The 15,934-nt window shown below is 41.3% G+C and overlaps 1 protein-coding gene across 1 annotated transcript in view; it reads right to left on the bottom strand.

Annotated features, from left to right (window-relative positions):
- Positions 1 to 579: 579 nt before the first annotated feature.
- The window catches only part of hs2st1a (heparan sulfate 2-O-sulfotransferase 1a), a 32,712-nt gene continuing 17,357 nt past the window's right edge, over positions 580 to 15,934 (bottom strand). The window contains exons 3-8 of the mRNA XM_042498082.2: positions 8,265 to 8,518; positions 8,035 to 8,120; positions 7,597 to 7,735; positions 7,149 to 7,246; positions 4,812 to 4,969; positions 580 to 2,910 (exon numbers count right to left, since the gene is read on the bottom strand). Of these exons, the coding sequence (XP_042354016.1) occupies positions 2,687 to 2,910; positions 4,812 to 4,969; positions 7,149 to 7,246; positions 7,597 to 7,735; positions 8,035 to 8,120; positions 8,265 to 8,518 (959 nt within the window). The 3' untranslated portion in view covers positions 580 to 2,686. The remainder of the gene's footprint in view (positions 2,911 to 4,811; positions 4,970 to 7,148; positions 7,247 to 7,596; positions 7,736 to 8,034; positions 8,121 to 8,264; positions 8,519 to 15,934) is intronic.

The following is a 15,934-nucleotide window of genomic DNA, read 5'->3' as shown; positions in this document are numbered from 1 at the left end:
TATCTCCCTCTGCAGGATTCCAGCTCTGAAATAATCCCGCTTTAATTCTCACAGCAGCAGCTTTATCTGTCTTTACCACTCCCTGCTCTGTTGTACCTGACGATGATGAACGAACAAACATTTATATTATAGAAAGGAACACGCATGCATCTCTGGCAGTTTTTAAAAAAATGTTCTGTGTATTTCTTTTGGCAATCAAAAGATGAAAACAGCCATGTTGTCTTTATGTTCCATCTGACAAAAGCTGCGATACAAGGAGAGCCGGGTGCAGAGAAGGCACACAAAAACTGAGTGGCAAACTACAGCACGTCCTCAGAACAGAATGAGTACCTATTTATCTGTGTATCAGAGTACCTCAAGAACTGTGATGTGGCAGTACAACCAGTACAAAAAGTCTGTGCAGCTCATCCAGATGAATTAGTTTGAGGGGGAGTGACATTATGTCGCTTTAAACTTTTCCAACTGTTAGTTAGCAATTTATGAAGGGGAAACAAGAACTTTAATCGGCCAATAAAAAGCCATTAAGACCGCAATAAATGCAACCTTCAATGAAACAAGAGATGACAACTACACAAGCAGTTTAGCAAAGTTATTACCAGCTTTTATGTGGAGAACTGAAAAGAAAACAGCAGAGAGTTAAGGGAATAGTTCAACATTTTGGGGAATTTTTCTTGCCACTCCGTCATCAGTTTATTACACATAATGCTGCAGGTTAAGACAATAGTCTCTAATTAATAGGTTAAATACCTTGTAATCTGTACAAAAACTAATGTGAAAAAAACAAATATGTGGTATTAAAGGGACAGTTCACCACAAAATAAAGGCATGTTTTGGTGTGAGTTGCAGAGGGTTGGAGATATCGGCCGTTGAGATGTCTTCCTTCTCTCCAATATAATGGAACTTCGCTTGGCTTGTGGTGCTCAAAGCGCCAAAAAAATACATTCAAAAAACTCAACAGTAATGTCTCTTTACAGAGATCATGACCCAGTTACTGAAGATAATCCACAGACCCTGTTATGAGCAGTTTCATGAAGGAACTATTTTCTTTCTACCGAACTACACCCACCCACACCTCGCAGTAGGAAGCGTGCATCTACTCATGGACGAGAGGGCTCATATTGTGACAGCACGAGATGTAAACATTAGTGCCTTCCTCCATAGATGCATGTTTCCTTCTGCACTGTAATACAGCTGGTGGGTGCAATTTGGGAGAAACAAAATAGTTCCTACATCTAACTGCTCATAACAAGGTCTGTGGATTAATTGAGTAACTGGGTCATGATTTCTGGAGGGGGTTTGCCATCTAGAAGAAGCCATCTGAGTGCCATTTGGTTCCATTATACTGGAGAGAAGTCGGATATCTCCAACACTCTGCAACTAACACCAAAACAATCTAGATTGATAAAAACACTACAGGTAAGACGGGAAATATGCATTTTTGATTTGGTGATGAACAGTCCTTTAAGGTGTGGGGGGGGGTATGGGACAGTGACAATCTTTATGCTAAACTAAGCTAACCTGCGGCTGGCTGCAGCCTTATTTCTAAGAGAATGATATTAGAGAATTATTGATCTCCTGATTTAACTCCTGGGGAACGAGCAAGTGAACACAATTCCCAAAAATGTCAGCATATTCCAGACTAAAATATTAGTGATCAGTTATGTTTAACTTACATGAAAAAAGACAAAAAATAAAATGCAGACTAAAAAGTGAAATGAAAGAGCTGGAAGAAATGTACAAACGGATAAAATGCACAGACTGTGACTTTGAAAGGTTAACAGTATAAATGGGTTAATTGTATACTTTAGCAAATCTATCTGTGAATGAGTTGCACTGAAAAAGTAGTAAATATTTACAGCAGCAGCAGCAGCATCCCCACCTAGGTGCTTTTACACACTTTAGTAATATGTGCTCCTTCATCACAGAGGAAAAGCCTCTGGGCAAAGCTGCACATTTACATCCAACAAAACACATCAAGTACAGTATAAAATGTACGCACTTGTCCCAGTTAATAGTCCATGGTCACAGGATTTTTATTTCATAAAAACCTCAAAAGCTCTCCTTTGAGTCCAATAATACAGCACAGTAGTCAGTTTCTTACACTTAAAATGTCTTTAAGTTAGTAATAGTGGTGAGGCATGGGGATGTCATGTCACCATGGAGAATGCCACTGTCTTTACATACAAAAGAAAAACCATAGTAAAGAGTTTAAAATACAATCAAACACAACCAAACAGTACAGAGCCGATGAAAATGTTTTTGTTTTTTTTCCTGGATCGGAGATCAGCGAAGCCAATCAGGAGTCATGTTGTTACTGCTTGTTGGACAAGCTGTCTCAAGGACACGTTTCTGCAGAGGTCCTGTGCACAGACGACCTTTGACATGGAAGTGAAGGGGAGCGGAGGCCGCTGGGAACACAAGCTACTGACGAAACATGAGCTTCTTGTCCAGTTGGCCAGCACAGACGTGTTGTACAGAGCTGTCACCAGATTGTTCTGCAGCTCAATGTTATGTTCTCAATCACACGTACAAAGCAGCCGCACAGTCACCTGTGGTCTGTTAGTCTCACTCTCCCCCTCCTCCTCCCCCTCCTCCTCCTCCTCCTCCCCCTCCTCCTCCTCCTCCTCATCTCACACTGCACGTCTGAGCCTGTGCCGAGTGTCCTCTTCCACAGACATGAGCCTCTTTAGTTTTTGGGGTAGATTTTCTCATAGAAGAAGTTCTGTGCCAGCAGGTAGAGCTCTCCGTCCTTTTCTCTGACAGCATGTGCCCTGACAAACTGGAACTGCTCCAGTGCAAACTCGTAGAACTCGTTCTCCATCTTCCAGATGGCTGACTGCTGCAGCTTGGCGATCGACTCCTTTGTGGGCGGCTTCTTCTCGCTGGTCTTCCTCAGGTGGGATTTCTTCCCTGTGATAAAAGGAGTGGAGGATTAAAGAGGTGCGGGTACATGAGCTAAGTGATTCAACATAAATATACACATGATCTATGATGTTCAATGTTAATGTAGGAAATACTACTATTTTATTTTATAGTGGGATTATTTGGTGAAGGGGTTAAAGTATGTTTTTGTCTTTGTTACTGGATTTCGAAACTTCATTAGCACAATTATCAGTACAAGATGGATGGATGGATAAGAAATATGTACAAACATGTGCATCATACTACATGTGTTATATATATAAGCATGACTAGTATTAGTAATGATTATATAATTCGGGTTCCTACAGCTTAAGGCAAATTAAATTTAATACGCTTTAAAAATTGTTTTTAATGCCACTCAGGATGATTTTTAAGTCCAATTTTACAGTAACTTAAACTGAAAAAAGAAGGAAAATAAAAGAACCGACATTGTTTACATAAAGTAAGAACAATTTTGCCCAAATGTTTAATGTATAATAAAACATTCATTTTTGGTCCAGTGAAAGATAGATACAAGACATTTTAATACCACGCCTTACTTTAAGGTTAATTAATTCAATGCTTTTTAAGACTTTTTAAGGATCCGCGGAAAGTCTGATAATTAGTATTGCAGCATTTGAATTACTACACATATTAATGTACATTTATGACAGTAAAGAAAACAGGAGGCACAGCTGCAACAGGTGGCATGCATGGTCCATGCATGCACACTTGTGCACCTCTCCTGACTGGAGCCCTGAACATTAAATCATTCTAATAATGATGTTTATCTGATACTAACTGAAGGTTTCAGAATTTCAGGAGCAGGACCACACGGCAACCATGTAACCACCTGCACTAATACCCGCCTAACCCACTCCTCCTGACCCACTTTCATATTCTTCACCCCGTCTTCCCAACAATCAGCAAAGTATCGTGTGTTGGAGATTTTTGTGGGCACAGCGCTCAGGTTTATAAAAAGGTAGTGACCAGGAGCGAGACCATTAGCAGCAGGCATCCAAGAGACACAGCACCGACAAAAAAAAAAATATATAAAAATATAAAAATATACAAAATACAAGAATAAATCTGAGGTGGCTTTTAATTTCACATCTGCCGGTGAGTGTGTTTACAAACAGTAATTGACAATACTACATAGTATAACTTAAACATTTGTTCGATCCTTACAGTAAGAGTAAAAACATCCCCCATTTCCAGTCTTGTGCTAAGCTAAGCTAATTTGCTGTAGCTTTGTATGAAGCATAATGACCTCAGATTGGTATCAACCTTTTTATCTAACTCTCCACAAGAAAGCGAGGAAGTGTATTTCCCAACATGCCTGAATGATTATTGTGGAAAGATGGCACAGCTTTCAGTCATGTCTGATGTATTATATATCTATAATTAATTTAGCAAAATTCAAGTTAGCCACGCTTCAGGAAAACATGGGACAGAATGTAAAAGTCTATTTTTTGTGTAGGTTTTGTTTGGGAAAGAGACTGCGTGTCTTCTGGCACAGAGACTCTGAATTTTAATTCATTAAACAGATACCTGATTAACTTGAGTACTTGGGCGTATCTGCTGCTAAAACTGATGAACGTCATACTTGAGTCATAGCAGATCTATATCACTGTCAGATTTAATTCTTCCACTCTCTCCATTATTCATTCTGGCTGCACTCGTTGTAACTAATCTGTAACTACATCAGTGAGAGGCAGGACTGTATATTGATCACAATTCAATCCTCAGAGGAGCAATTCAGTCTGCTAATATGCAGCCGCAGCACACTTTAGCATTGCAATGTCTGCGAGCCATTAAGCCGTTTTTTAGTATATTGCCATACTGGTGAGCGAAATGAAAATATGCAAATGAAAAGCAAATGGTTTCTGACTATTTAGCAGACAAGGCACCTGTTTTGTACAGCTCAGTGGCTCCTTTGAAGAAACGTGGCAACGCCGCCTCCAGCATCATGACAAAGTCCTCCAGCTCCTCTGTTACTCCGACCAGCATGTATTCATTCACCAGGTTGTATTTGGCCTGCTCCAGAGCCCACTGGCTGCCCACGTTCCTGCACAGAGATCATTGTAAGCGGTTACATTTCTTTGTATTCTGATGAAATAGTGGCGGTTCTGCTGGATGCAAAACGATCACAACATCTGCAAAGGACAGAAATGCGTGGGAGGAGGAGAATGAGCCGAAAGGTACAAAGACAAGAGACGGGAAAATAGATTGAGTGAGCCGTGAACAGAGTCCAGAGAGGGTGAGAAAGGCAGGAAGGGAAGGATAAAAAAAAGAAAGCCAGTGGCAGGCGTTGTCATGTTCAGGAAATTAAATAATAAAGGAGGAAGTAGATTGTTTAAACCTATAAAATATCTTTTGGCAAAGCCTCTTTAAACAGAACATTAGAGGACTGGCAGCAATTCACCTTTTTGTCTTCAGTATTTATTAAATGTTTCCAAGGTGCTTTCCACTACTTTAACATGCTGCTAGTGCACCATAGCGAGCTCAATCTTAGACCTTCAGTCGGTGCCCTGCTTCAGGAGGATAGGTGGTTAAAAGATGGAGGGCAGAGTAAAGGAGAGATTAAGGAGGGTAAGAGGGATAAGTGAGGGCAGAGAGAGAGATTGATACAGATCATCATGTAGAGAGAACAGATCAAGGCTGAGAGAGCTATCAGAGACCTTGAGAAGCTGAGTGGAGCAGAAGAGATAGAAAAGGACTATGAGGTTTAATGTGGTGCATTATGAAACAAAACTGATGTTCTGAAGGACAGTGTCCTCCCTGAACTCTCTGAGCTGCCTCAGGTGACACAAGGATGAGGATGGGGATGTTCAATGCATCTGTTATTTTTAATAACTCCATTTGGAGAGACCAAAACTAACAACCTGTTAGTCTTTCTCTCCACATTCTCTCTGTTATACTAAACCGTTTTAGCACTCATTCTTGAAGGGACACTTCACCCCTAAATTAAAAATGCATATTTTTCCTCTTACCTGTAGTGCTACTTTTAGTCGAGATTGTTTTGGTGTGAGAAGTCGAGTGTTGGAGATACTAGTCGTAGAGATGTCTGCTTTCTCTCCAGTATAATGGAACTAGATGGCACTCGGCTTTTTGTGCTCAAAGCGCTAAAAAAATACAATAGCAATGTCTCTTTTCAGAAATCATGACCTGGTTACTCAAGATAATTTAGATTCTTGTAGGAACGTTTTTTTTCTACCAAACTACGTCTGAAATCTGCATCACTGCACAGAAGGTAAAGTTCATCTGATCATGGATGAGATGTTGGTGCTTGTGACAGCGTGAGATGTAAACGTTAATTGTGCATGAGCTGAGCGGTAACGTCAGCTAGCTCAGTGGTGCTAGGTGAGCTAGCAGTAGATGCACGCTCCAGTCTGTGCAGTGTTGACAGGTGTAGCATGGTAGGAAGAAAATAGTTCCCACATGAAACTGCTCACAACAATGTCTTGAATTATCTTGAGTAATGGGGTCATGATTTCTGGAAATAGACGTTGCTGCTGAGTTTTTCAAACGATTATTTTGGCGCTAGTGCCACCTAGTTACATCATATCTAAGAGAATATAACGTCTCTACAGCCGATATCTGCAACACTCTGCAACTCACACCAAAACAATTCAAACTGATAAATAGCACTACAGGTAAGAGGGACAGTGTGTTTTCCTTTTGATCTTGAGTTAAAATATCCCTTTAAGATGTTGAACTTACAAAAATATCATATGTTTCAATTTAAAAAAGGCTAAATATTTTCCGTAAACACCTGGACACTGTGGTCTTTTAAGACATAACTAAAACAGAGGTAAACAGTACATTTGATGGGGAATGTTTTCAGCTGTGGATTAAAACACATTTGGTGCTCTTGTGAGTAAAAAAGCACCAGAATGCTGTATGCAGGACTGACTACAGTAAACTCCAGCGCCCATGTGGTTCCCTGATGTATTTTCAGTTTTTGGATCACAATGTAGCTCTGTGGCAAAGAGGAAAATGTTAACCAAGCTGTGGCTACACAGGCAATACTTGTTAGGGATCAATTCAATGTGGGATTTGGTCTTTGCTCTCTTTGTTGATCGTAAAAAAATAGAGATCATAACCAGCCTTAATAACAAACAGGAGAGTGAAAACAAAGCTAAAAATGAGCTCTATAAAGATTTCTTCCAGTCATTTCAAAATAGCATCAAAAAATACAAGCATACCTTAAGATTTAAATTCTGACTCATTGTTTCAACACTTACCAGCATTCAGAGTAGTGACCACAGAAAAAGGGAATCTGGAGCCAGAGCTTCTCAGGGGCACAGTCTGAGCCGCCAGCTGATACACATTCATCAAACGTCTGAAACACAAACAACACATGAAGAAAAGAAAGCACGCATCAAATTGGTCAAATAACCTTGGATTTTAGACTGTCTGTCTAAATATATATAATGCTGGGAAGATTCCCACTGCAGTTTCACAAACTGAAACTGTAAAAGTCTCATATTAACTTCAGATTAACTTTTAAACACATGCACAAAACTGGAACTGTAGACTTTTCTCTCCATCACTTGATTATTATTGAATGATTATAGCAAGTAAAACCTGTTTCAGTGTTCATATTGGTACCTGACTGTTCTTTGAAGACAGGCCTGAAAGAAATGGAACCTATCCTTTAAACAAAAAATGAGAGTGTTAATGGATTTTAACCTTCTTGTCTCCTTGTTTCCTGCGTCTCAAGCCGGGCCGGTAGTCATCACCGAAACGCAGAAAGTAATAATAGGACACCAGCCTTTCGATGGGGTCCCGGATCACGTTTATGTAGATGGGCTTCCTCTTCACCCCAAACCTGAGAGACAAGACAGTGAGTTGGGTTGAGGCTCTCAATGGGGCCCTTTAACTATGTACAATATTTTTTTAAAACAGAGACAGTTTGCTGATTTAAAACTTCAATAATGTGCTTTTTTTGTTGAAACATGCAGGGGATCAGTAATGTTACTTTGTGCTCCATTCAGATCTTTAGACTACACTGTGTGAGTGAAAAGCTGTGAATGACCACAAGGTGGAGTCACCTGCACAAAGCCACAGCAAGGGGAATTAACTGTTTTTATGTAGTGTTATCATTGTATTGCAAGAAAATGCATTTACTTGGTGAAATCCAGGAAGGAGACGTGTCCGTGGTAGAAAGCTGGCTTCATTTCCCTCCACTCAGTCACATTCTTTACAAACCGCACCTGAACCAAATCGTGATTATTATTACAGTGGATGAAGTGCTCTTTTTAACACACACTTTATCACATTAATGTGAGATTATCAATAAAACAGGCCTCCACGTTACAAATGAAAGGGAAATTTAAAGCAGCCTGCGCAGCGCTGACCTGGTCCTGTATGGACATGACCGGGTTGTTCTTGGTGGTGTTGATGTGCAGGACGTGGTAGTGGTTCTTCCCACACAGGTCGTAGGCGATATTGGTGAAGGAAGTGCTGGCTGTCTTGGGCACGCGGTTGTAGATGATGACAATGTCGTCTTCGCTCTCAGATGGCGATAATGACGATGAGTCCCGCTCCCGCAGGCCGTCTTGGGTGTGCCGCTGCTCGATTTCTCGTACCTCGTGTCTGGCGATGGCTCGTTCTTTAGAGGGACGACAGGAAGTGGATAAAGGTGAGTTCGACTTTAATACTGCAGAATAGGAAAAATGTGCATAAATTGTCACAAACACAGCCTATTCGCCAAAAGATACTGTCGGGATTGTTCTTTTCTGTTTCTGAGGTAATGTAGTTCTGATTACATGTATATGAGCTGTCTTAGTCATCTTGAGGCGGAGTGGACGCCGGATGGCATGACACCTATACGAAACGTCTGCCAGGCTGCAGACTATTGTTTGAGACCAACATGTGTCAACACTTTTTGTTTTTAAGCGACTCATCCAGCTGTGTTTGTGTCACTGGACAGGGTGTTTATTAGGGAGTCATTGTTACATTTCCAGCTACGATTGTGCAGCCGAACATTGGTGTTTTTTAGCGTGCTGTTGCTGTGTTTCAAGCTGTGTTTGTGAAACTGAACATGGGTGTTATTAAGCAAGTCGTTGCTGCGTTTCCAGCAGTTTGTGTACCAATGAACAGGGTGCTGTTTTAGTGAGTCATCATTACATTTCCAGCTGCATGTTGCTGTGTTTCTGCTACGATGGTGAAACTAAACATAGGCGTTTTTCAGCTAGTCTAGTGGTCGCTGCATTTTCCAGTTAGGTGTTAGTGCCGCCAAACACTGTTAGGTTTTGGTGCACTGTTGCTGTGTTTCCAGCTGGAACCAAACATAGGTGTTTTTAAAGAACTGTTGCTGTTTTTCCTATATATTAATGTACAAATGCAACATATCTGTGATTTGCAGAAAGATACAATGCCAACATTTATTCTGGCAATTGGGTTGCACAAACTCCAACCACATCCTGTAATTCTGCTCCAAAGCTGAACCTAACCTCTGACCTCTTTGTGGAGCAGAATAAATTAATAAAAAACCTCTCTTTAACAAGCGCCAGAAAATATCACATACTTGTAAATACAGCACAGTGCAGACAGGCAGCAAGAAGGAAAATACAAGGACTTCAACTCGTGGGTGTCACACACAAAACCACCACCATCTCTAACTCCCACACACCTCTGGATCTTTGTTTATACATGGGTCAATGTTTGACATCTCTCATAACTATGCTCGATAGCACCCAGCTGATCCATATTTGGCATCTCTGCTACAAATCCAGAATTAAATGTAAACCTGCTTAACATGAGCTACACCTTAAAAATATTACACCGTGCTTGTCAGAGGAACTGTAACTTCATTAAAAATGGATTTCATTCGAACATCTTTTGAAGAGCAGATAACTAAAAACTCCTTCTGCTTCACACCGAGGATCAAGACTAATGTCAAACAGGAATATTAGTTAATCATTCTGTGAGCGGCCTATTTCACGCTGCACTACCACCTCTCTTGTTCGCTAATCAGATTCCGCTTTAATATCAGTCCCCTACCTTTACTTTCACTCTCCTGATTTAACCGCAGAGTGAAGTGTCTGTGTGCTCCTGTTTTAGATAAAATAAATGTACCGTCTTAGGGCCAAGTACATCTCTATGTGCTTCAGACAGACTCAAGTTGGAGTGAATTGATTTCTCCAACCTACTTTTCTCTTCTTCTGGGGAAAGCATCGTGAAAGGGTGAAAGGGTAAAGAGCCAGAGGTGCCAGGCTGAGGGGTTAGATGTCACTCATTAGATGCTAAGGCTACAGTTATTTGATAGCTAACTGGACGTTTACAGGACATCAATACACTATAAATGAGGAGGGCGGAGGGATCTCAATCCGAACACTGCATGAAGCGGCAGAAAAGCCAGACCTCAGTGCCTCGGTGTGAATGGGTTCAACACAAAGAAGCCCAAGGCTTTTGTTGCTCTTGGGCTTTTCTTCGTCTGAATTCGCCTCAGATTGACTGGCGTTGACAATGCCTCAGAGTGCTCCGCAGGACGGGTGGAACGAGAAGAAGAAGGGTGTTTATGTGAGTGTGTGTGAGGAGGGGAGGCAACACAACACTGAAGCACCTAATACCCGTGGGAGCACTGAGTGGAGCCAGCGGGATCCTAAAGCCCTGCCTAAAGCCCTGCCTGGCTGCTGAGACACTGTTACAGCCTGGACCCGCCTGGCCATCTTAAGAGGCTGGCATCTGGCACCGGTGGCCAATTAAGATGTCAACTGTGATTTCACCGCCCTCTCCTTCATCTGTGCAAACACACGTGGGCATGCACACAATAACACACACACACACACACACACACACACACACACACACACACACACACACACACACACACACACACACACACACACACACACACACAGAAATACTCTCACTGCCCCCTCTCTTACACCCTCCTCCTGAGCAGCTGTTAATGTTCCACTCATCAAAGCTGGATCTGGTTACGCACGGAGCCGCGCTGCTTCCGCACGCTCACAACTGCTGCTCTGGGGCCGATGGTGTGGAGACGTGCCAGGTGGCCGTAATGGCCGAAAGCTGTCAGTATGCAGGACAACTGTAATAGAGACATTCATTCACGCGTCCTTCCAAAGCATGCATTAGCCAACAACAACAGCAATAACAGTTGCTATGTTGGAACTTTATCGCTTGGGCTCAAATGTCTTTTTAGGATTATTTTTGTGGTGGTGTACAGTAAAGGGAGGCACTGACAAAAAATAGAAATGGAGCGCAACCTGTGACAATGCAAGTCATAAATATTGGGTTCCTTTGGTCTGACGTGGAGCACCAGGTGTCTGCTTCACAGTCTTAAAGGCCCTGAAAACATATTTTCTCAAATAGCTTCTTCTTATGAGTGATAAGGTCTTACTGAACCAAAATTTGAACAGCTGTGATAAGTTCACGTTATGTGTACGTTTTTAAGCGTGCTGTTCTCACTGGTTACAGTTGGAAAAGGTTGATGTGATTTACCTCCATGCACCAGTCAGGCTGAGCAACATTTAAATCTACATGTGATGACCAGTTGTAGGGTTGCTTGTGTTGCCAGACCACTGTCAATAAAATTTTATCAAACCACTCCCACGTGATACCTATTAGGGATGTACCTAACGACCTAATTTTCCTGTAATGTTAGACTAGTTGACAAGTCTAAAAGCAAAAACACACCGAGAACACAGTTACATTTGAGCCCTATTTGGTAGAGACCAAAAACAGAGCTAAAAGAAAGTGACTGTGGACTCACACTCAGCAGGTGGTCGGAAAAAAAAACTTCAGAATTAAAGTTAATATGTCTCTGTATCGGCTGAATGAGTAAACAGGAATCTATTTGCTAATACCTGAGCCTTATCAACTTTAAATGTGTTAGAGTTTTGATGTAGAGCGCTAAGTGGTGCCCTGTTAAAATCTGTTAATGCAGGTTTAATATTTTTTATTGGTGCTTATTTACTATTATTCATGGGTTATGTTTTCTAAGACTCTAGATTTGAAACAGAAATTTCAGGGGCTTTAAATGGTAAAAAACAAACATGATACGGTACTTTCTTACTTGGCTCTAATGGTTTGCTCAGGTTTTGAGATATGGGAGTTGAGAAGACTTTGATTTGACATTTTTCCACTGCTCTGAGCAACACATAAAACATAAAAAAAATAAACCAACAGCAGTGTGTTTCTTTAGAGACATTGTCCCTGTTACTCTGGATAATCCACAGACCTCACTGTCAACAGTTTTCACTGGAACTACTTTCTATTGTAGAAATACTCAGTGAAATCTGTTGACAGTGAGGTCTGTGGATTATCAGAACTAAGAGGGACATTGTGTCTAAAAGAGATCTTGCAGTTGAGTATTTTGAAATGTGTTGTTTTAAAGCTGTGAGCACCACAAATCTGATTCTATCCATCTACATTGTGCCGGCTGTAAACTCAGAGCAAGATATCTCACAGGAAGATAAACATATGAGACAAAAGCTAAGTACATGGCTAAAGTTCCATTACAAGACAGAGAAAATGTTTAAATTAAGTTACTTGACACTTTAAACTCTTTAGCTTTAGAAGCAATTATGTGAAATTATGTAAAAGAGTTAGCATCTTCTATTTTCTGTGTTGTTTGTTAGCTTGTAAAATGCAGTGACTGACACGTTAGTGGTTGTGAAACATACAACAATATCTGGTACAATGTGATAGTGTCTTGGCATCAGGCAGTTTACATCCAAAAACTTTGCACTGGAGGTTTTAGGCTTCTTTGCTGGAGATGTGTTAAGGTTTGTTTCCACACTGAACTATCAAAAAAAAAAAAAAAAGCAGCAGTCGTCTGTAATCACCATTCAAAAAGGGGAAAACAGAGGTCGAACAGGCCAGATTCAAGATGCTGTTAGCCAGTTTGCACAATAGCAACACAACCTGATGTTGAACTGACAAATGATTTCTACAGTGCACAAGCAAACAAAAAAAACACAATTATGAAGCGTCTCTGCCAAAGAGCTCAATGGCTATAAACATATTCTATCTTAAAAAAACAAGTTTGTTTTGATCTCACACTCTCTTTACTTTAGACATTTGTTTGCTTCCCTCACATGTGCTTCTTGTCTCAGACATTGATTCAATATGCTGAATTGGCAAAAAAAAACCCAAAAAAACGCTGATGAGGGCCGACAAGTGCGACAAGCGCAGGCAGTGCGGGACACACCGCAAAAACTAAGACAATGATTGGCTTCTGTATTAGTGACATAGTTAATCTAGCTTTCCTGCTGTACTTTTGAATCTCTAGTGACAAACTGTGCAGGGTACATAAATGAAAAAGAAACGTTTCTGTTTCTGTCCATATTTTGAACTGTCGATTTCTTCAGGGCCAAAGCTTTTTTTTTTTTTTGTGCTTTACTGTGGCGTAAACACACAAATTTAGCTCAAGCTAGCAAGGAAGGCTGGCAGCGTCTCAGAGTTTTTCAGATGAGGTAGGGGGGAATGAGAAAAGCCGAGGGCTACTGTGTCCCCCAACTACAACGTCCTGAACTATGCAAAGGGGCCCAGAAACCACTTGTTAAAGACATGGTGTTTTGTGGCAAATTTCCAACAACCAACAAGGAGGCAAAGCGGGCACAGAGAGGGCTTCTTGGGCTTTGTAGTCGACGCCCTATTCATTGCGAGGCTGAATACACTTGGCACAGACCTCCATATCAGAGGGCGCCACACACACACAAACTTAAGCTTAGCACTCCCTTCTGAGGTCATTTAATTAGAGAACAAAAGCTTGAATTACTATGGCCACACAGCAGGCCTCCTTTCATTCCACATTTCCGTCAGTTTCCTCCCCTCAAGCCCTCTCTGTGCATTAAAAGCTAATTATGAACCGTGAAGCCAACACGGGTCTTAAACATTGTGACAACTACAAGCCTATTACTCTGAGTTTCATTCAAAGTAAGAGACAGGAGGAAGACAGAGCGCTGCTAGTCGAACATATTTACTGAAGCAATTTCGCGGCTGATTAGACGCAAGCATTTGAAATCATCATTCATACTCGCCACCAGATCTGCAAAATGTGACAGCTCTTCATGTATTATTGCTATCACGTCAGATCTGATGGGATAATAAAAGTGGGGGAGAGAAGATGATCCTTTCTCCAAGCGCCACATAAATCTATCATCGCTCCGATCCGCCAGTCGGAGCTCTCTCCTTCCGTCTGCTTCCCCTGAGAGGGTTAGCCCTTCGAACCGAAGCCTTGGGCTAGGTGGGTAATAGAGATTGGCTATCAGCAGCAGACTGAGGTGTACGGCTTGTATGGTTCTGCTCGGATGCCGCTGGATTGCAAAATCAATGAAGGATGACAGGGAGGAGATCTAGGTTGCTGCTGTATAAAAATCGAGTTAGTCTGCTGCTGCTGTTTCTCCCTCTTCTCTCTATATAGACTTGGATGCACGCTGCTGTTTTTGCGGTGCCAGGTTTAGGGGGGACTGTTATGTCACCACTGCAGCACTCGGGAACATTTGTCTAAACCGTGCACTTAGGAATTTTCTAATTATTCTAATTCAGTCTTGGGATCCATTTAGCAGAGAGTGGATTATCAGAGGAAATAAAAATCAGACTGATGAAGAGATTCAGGCCTGACTTAACAGAGCAGAACCTGCATAACCATTGTTAAGTGATGACAAGGAATATGAAACATGCTGTGAGAGGAATCTGTTGTGCAGCTTTTTCAGCGCTGCTGGCAGCTACAGAGGATGGGGAAAAAGGAGACGGATAAACGAGTGCTTTCATTAAGTGATTGTGAAGGTGTTCGGTACGTTCAAAACGCCTTCGGATATTTAAAACAAGCTCAGTATGAGAGCAGGAACAGAGACACAACCACGCATGAGGAAGCATAAACTTCCTTTAAACTAAACACCAATGCTTATATGCTACATGCAGTATTTCACGGATTTCTTTAGAGATAAATGAGACTGAGACACATTTGAATGCAATTGTTTAGTTGCGGCTTAAAAAAAAAACAAAAAACAAGTAAATTGCTAAGCTGAGGCATTTTTTCCCCACTGGCTTTGACATACAAGTATGACATTGACACTCCATGAAAGGTCTCATTGAGTCTGCTCTGTCCTCTGAAATACAGCTGGGGAAGAGGGGAGATGTGGGGGGGTAGGAGGGAGAAGAAAGAAGACGCAGACACAAGGGAAACAAGGACCAGGTCTGAGTAACATGGAGACTGACAAAAATGTGCTTAAACAATTTGATCTCTGTAACACAGTGGCAGAGCAGGATTAACTCTTTAGAAGGCCCAGGGTAAAAGTTCGCTGTTTGGACCCCATTGACACCTCTGTGCATCATGTATTTATCCTGTCACCTCCAAGTTTACTTTAAATAGCATGCACACGGCAGACTGTGCACAGCAGGTCATTATTTGAACATAGAAACTGATGCCTGTATATAAAAATGGAGAATGCTCAACAAAAATGGGGTAAAAATATCCGGGAGGCAGCCGCTGTCATCTTCATCAATCTGCACTGTAGCGATTTCTGCGATGTCAAATTCCTGCTTTTGGACCAATCATAAACAGCCCCACTGATTACAAGCAAACGTACTGGGACACACGGCACTCATGATGTCAAACCCGCTTTTTGAAGCATCAAATAGTCATAATCAAGACAATTTTACAGAGTGGCCAAACCATGTAACTACAACTTATGAGTCCGTCACAAGCCCAGAAATACTTTTCCACAAAAACTTACATTGAGAAAGAGCCCTCTATGAGTCAGGGAATATATTTTTTGAGTGTCACAACTCCAATGAAGTGTTTCACAATCTGGATTTGATCCATTCAGTCCGATAAAATTGGGAAAGTCGAGAAGAGCTTCAAGAATAAATAATTTTGTCCCCATTCAAGTTAGCGGAGCGCTAAATATGTCGTCAATCTTTATTAGAGTCAGCGCCCTGATGATGGAATAGCACCTTCTGATCTCTTTATGTAAACTTTATTCTTTAAAATGCATCATGAAAGACCTACATAAACAAAAGTTGCACCAATTCTAATTTTTCTCTCTTGAAA

The sequence above is a fragment of the Plectropomus leopardus genome, chromosome 12 (assembly GCF_026936395.1).
Source record: "Plectropomus leopardus strain MGB_pleo_1.0 chromosome 12, ASM2693639v1, whole genome shotgun sequence".
Classification (NCBI taxonomy): Eukaryota; Metazoa; Chordata; class Actinopteri; order Perciformes; family Serranidae; genus Plectropomus; species Plectropomus leopardus.
This window is presented reverse-complemented; position numbering and strand designations above follow the sequence as displayed.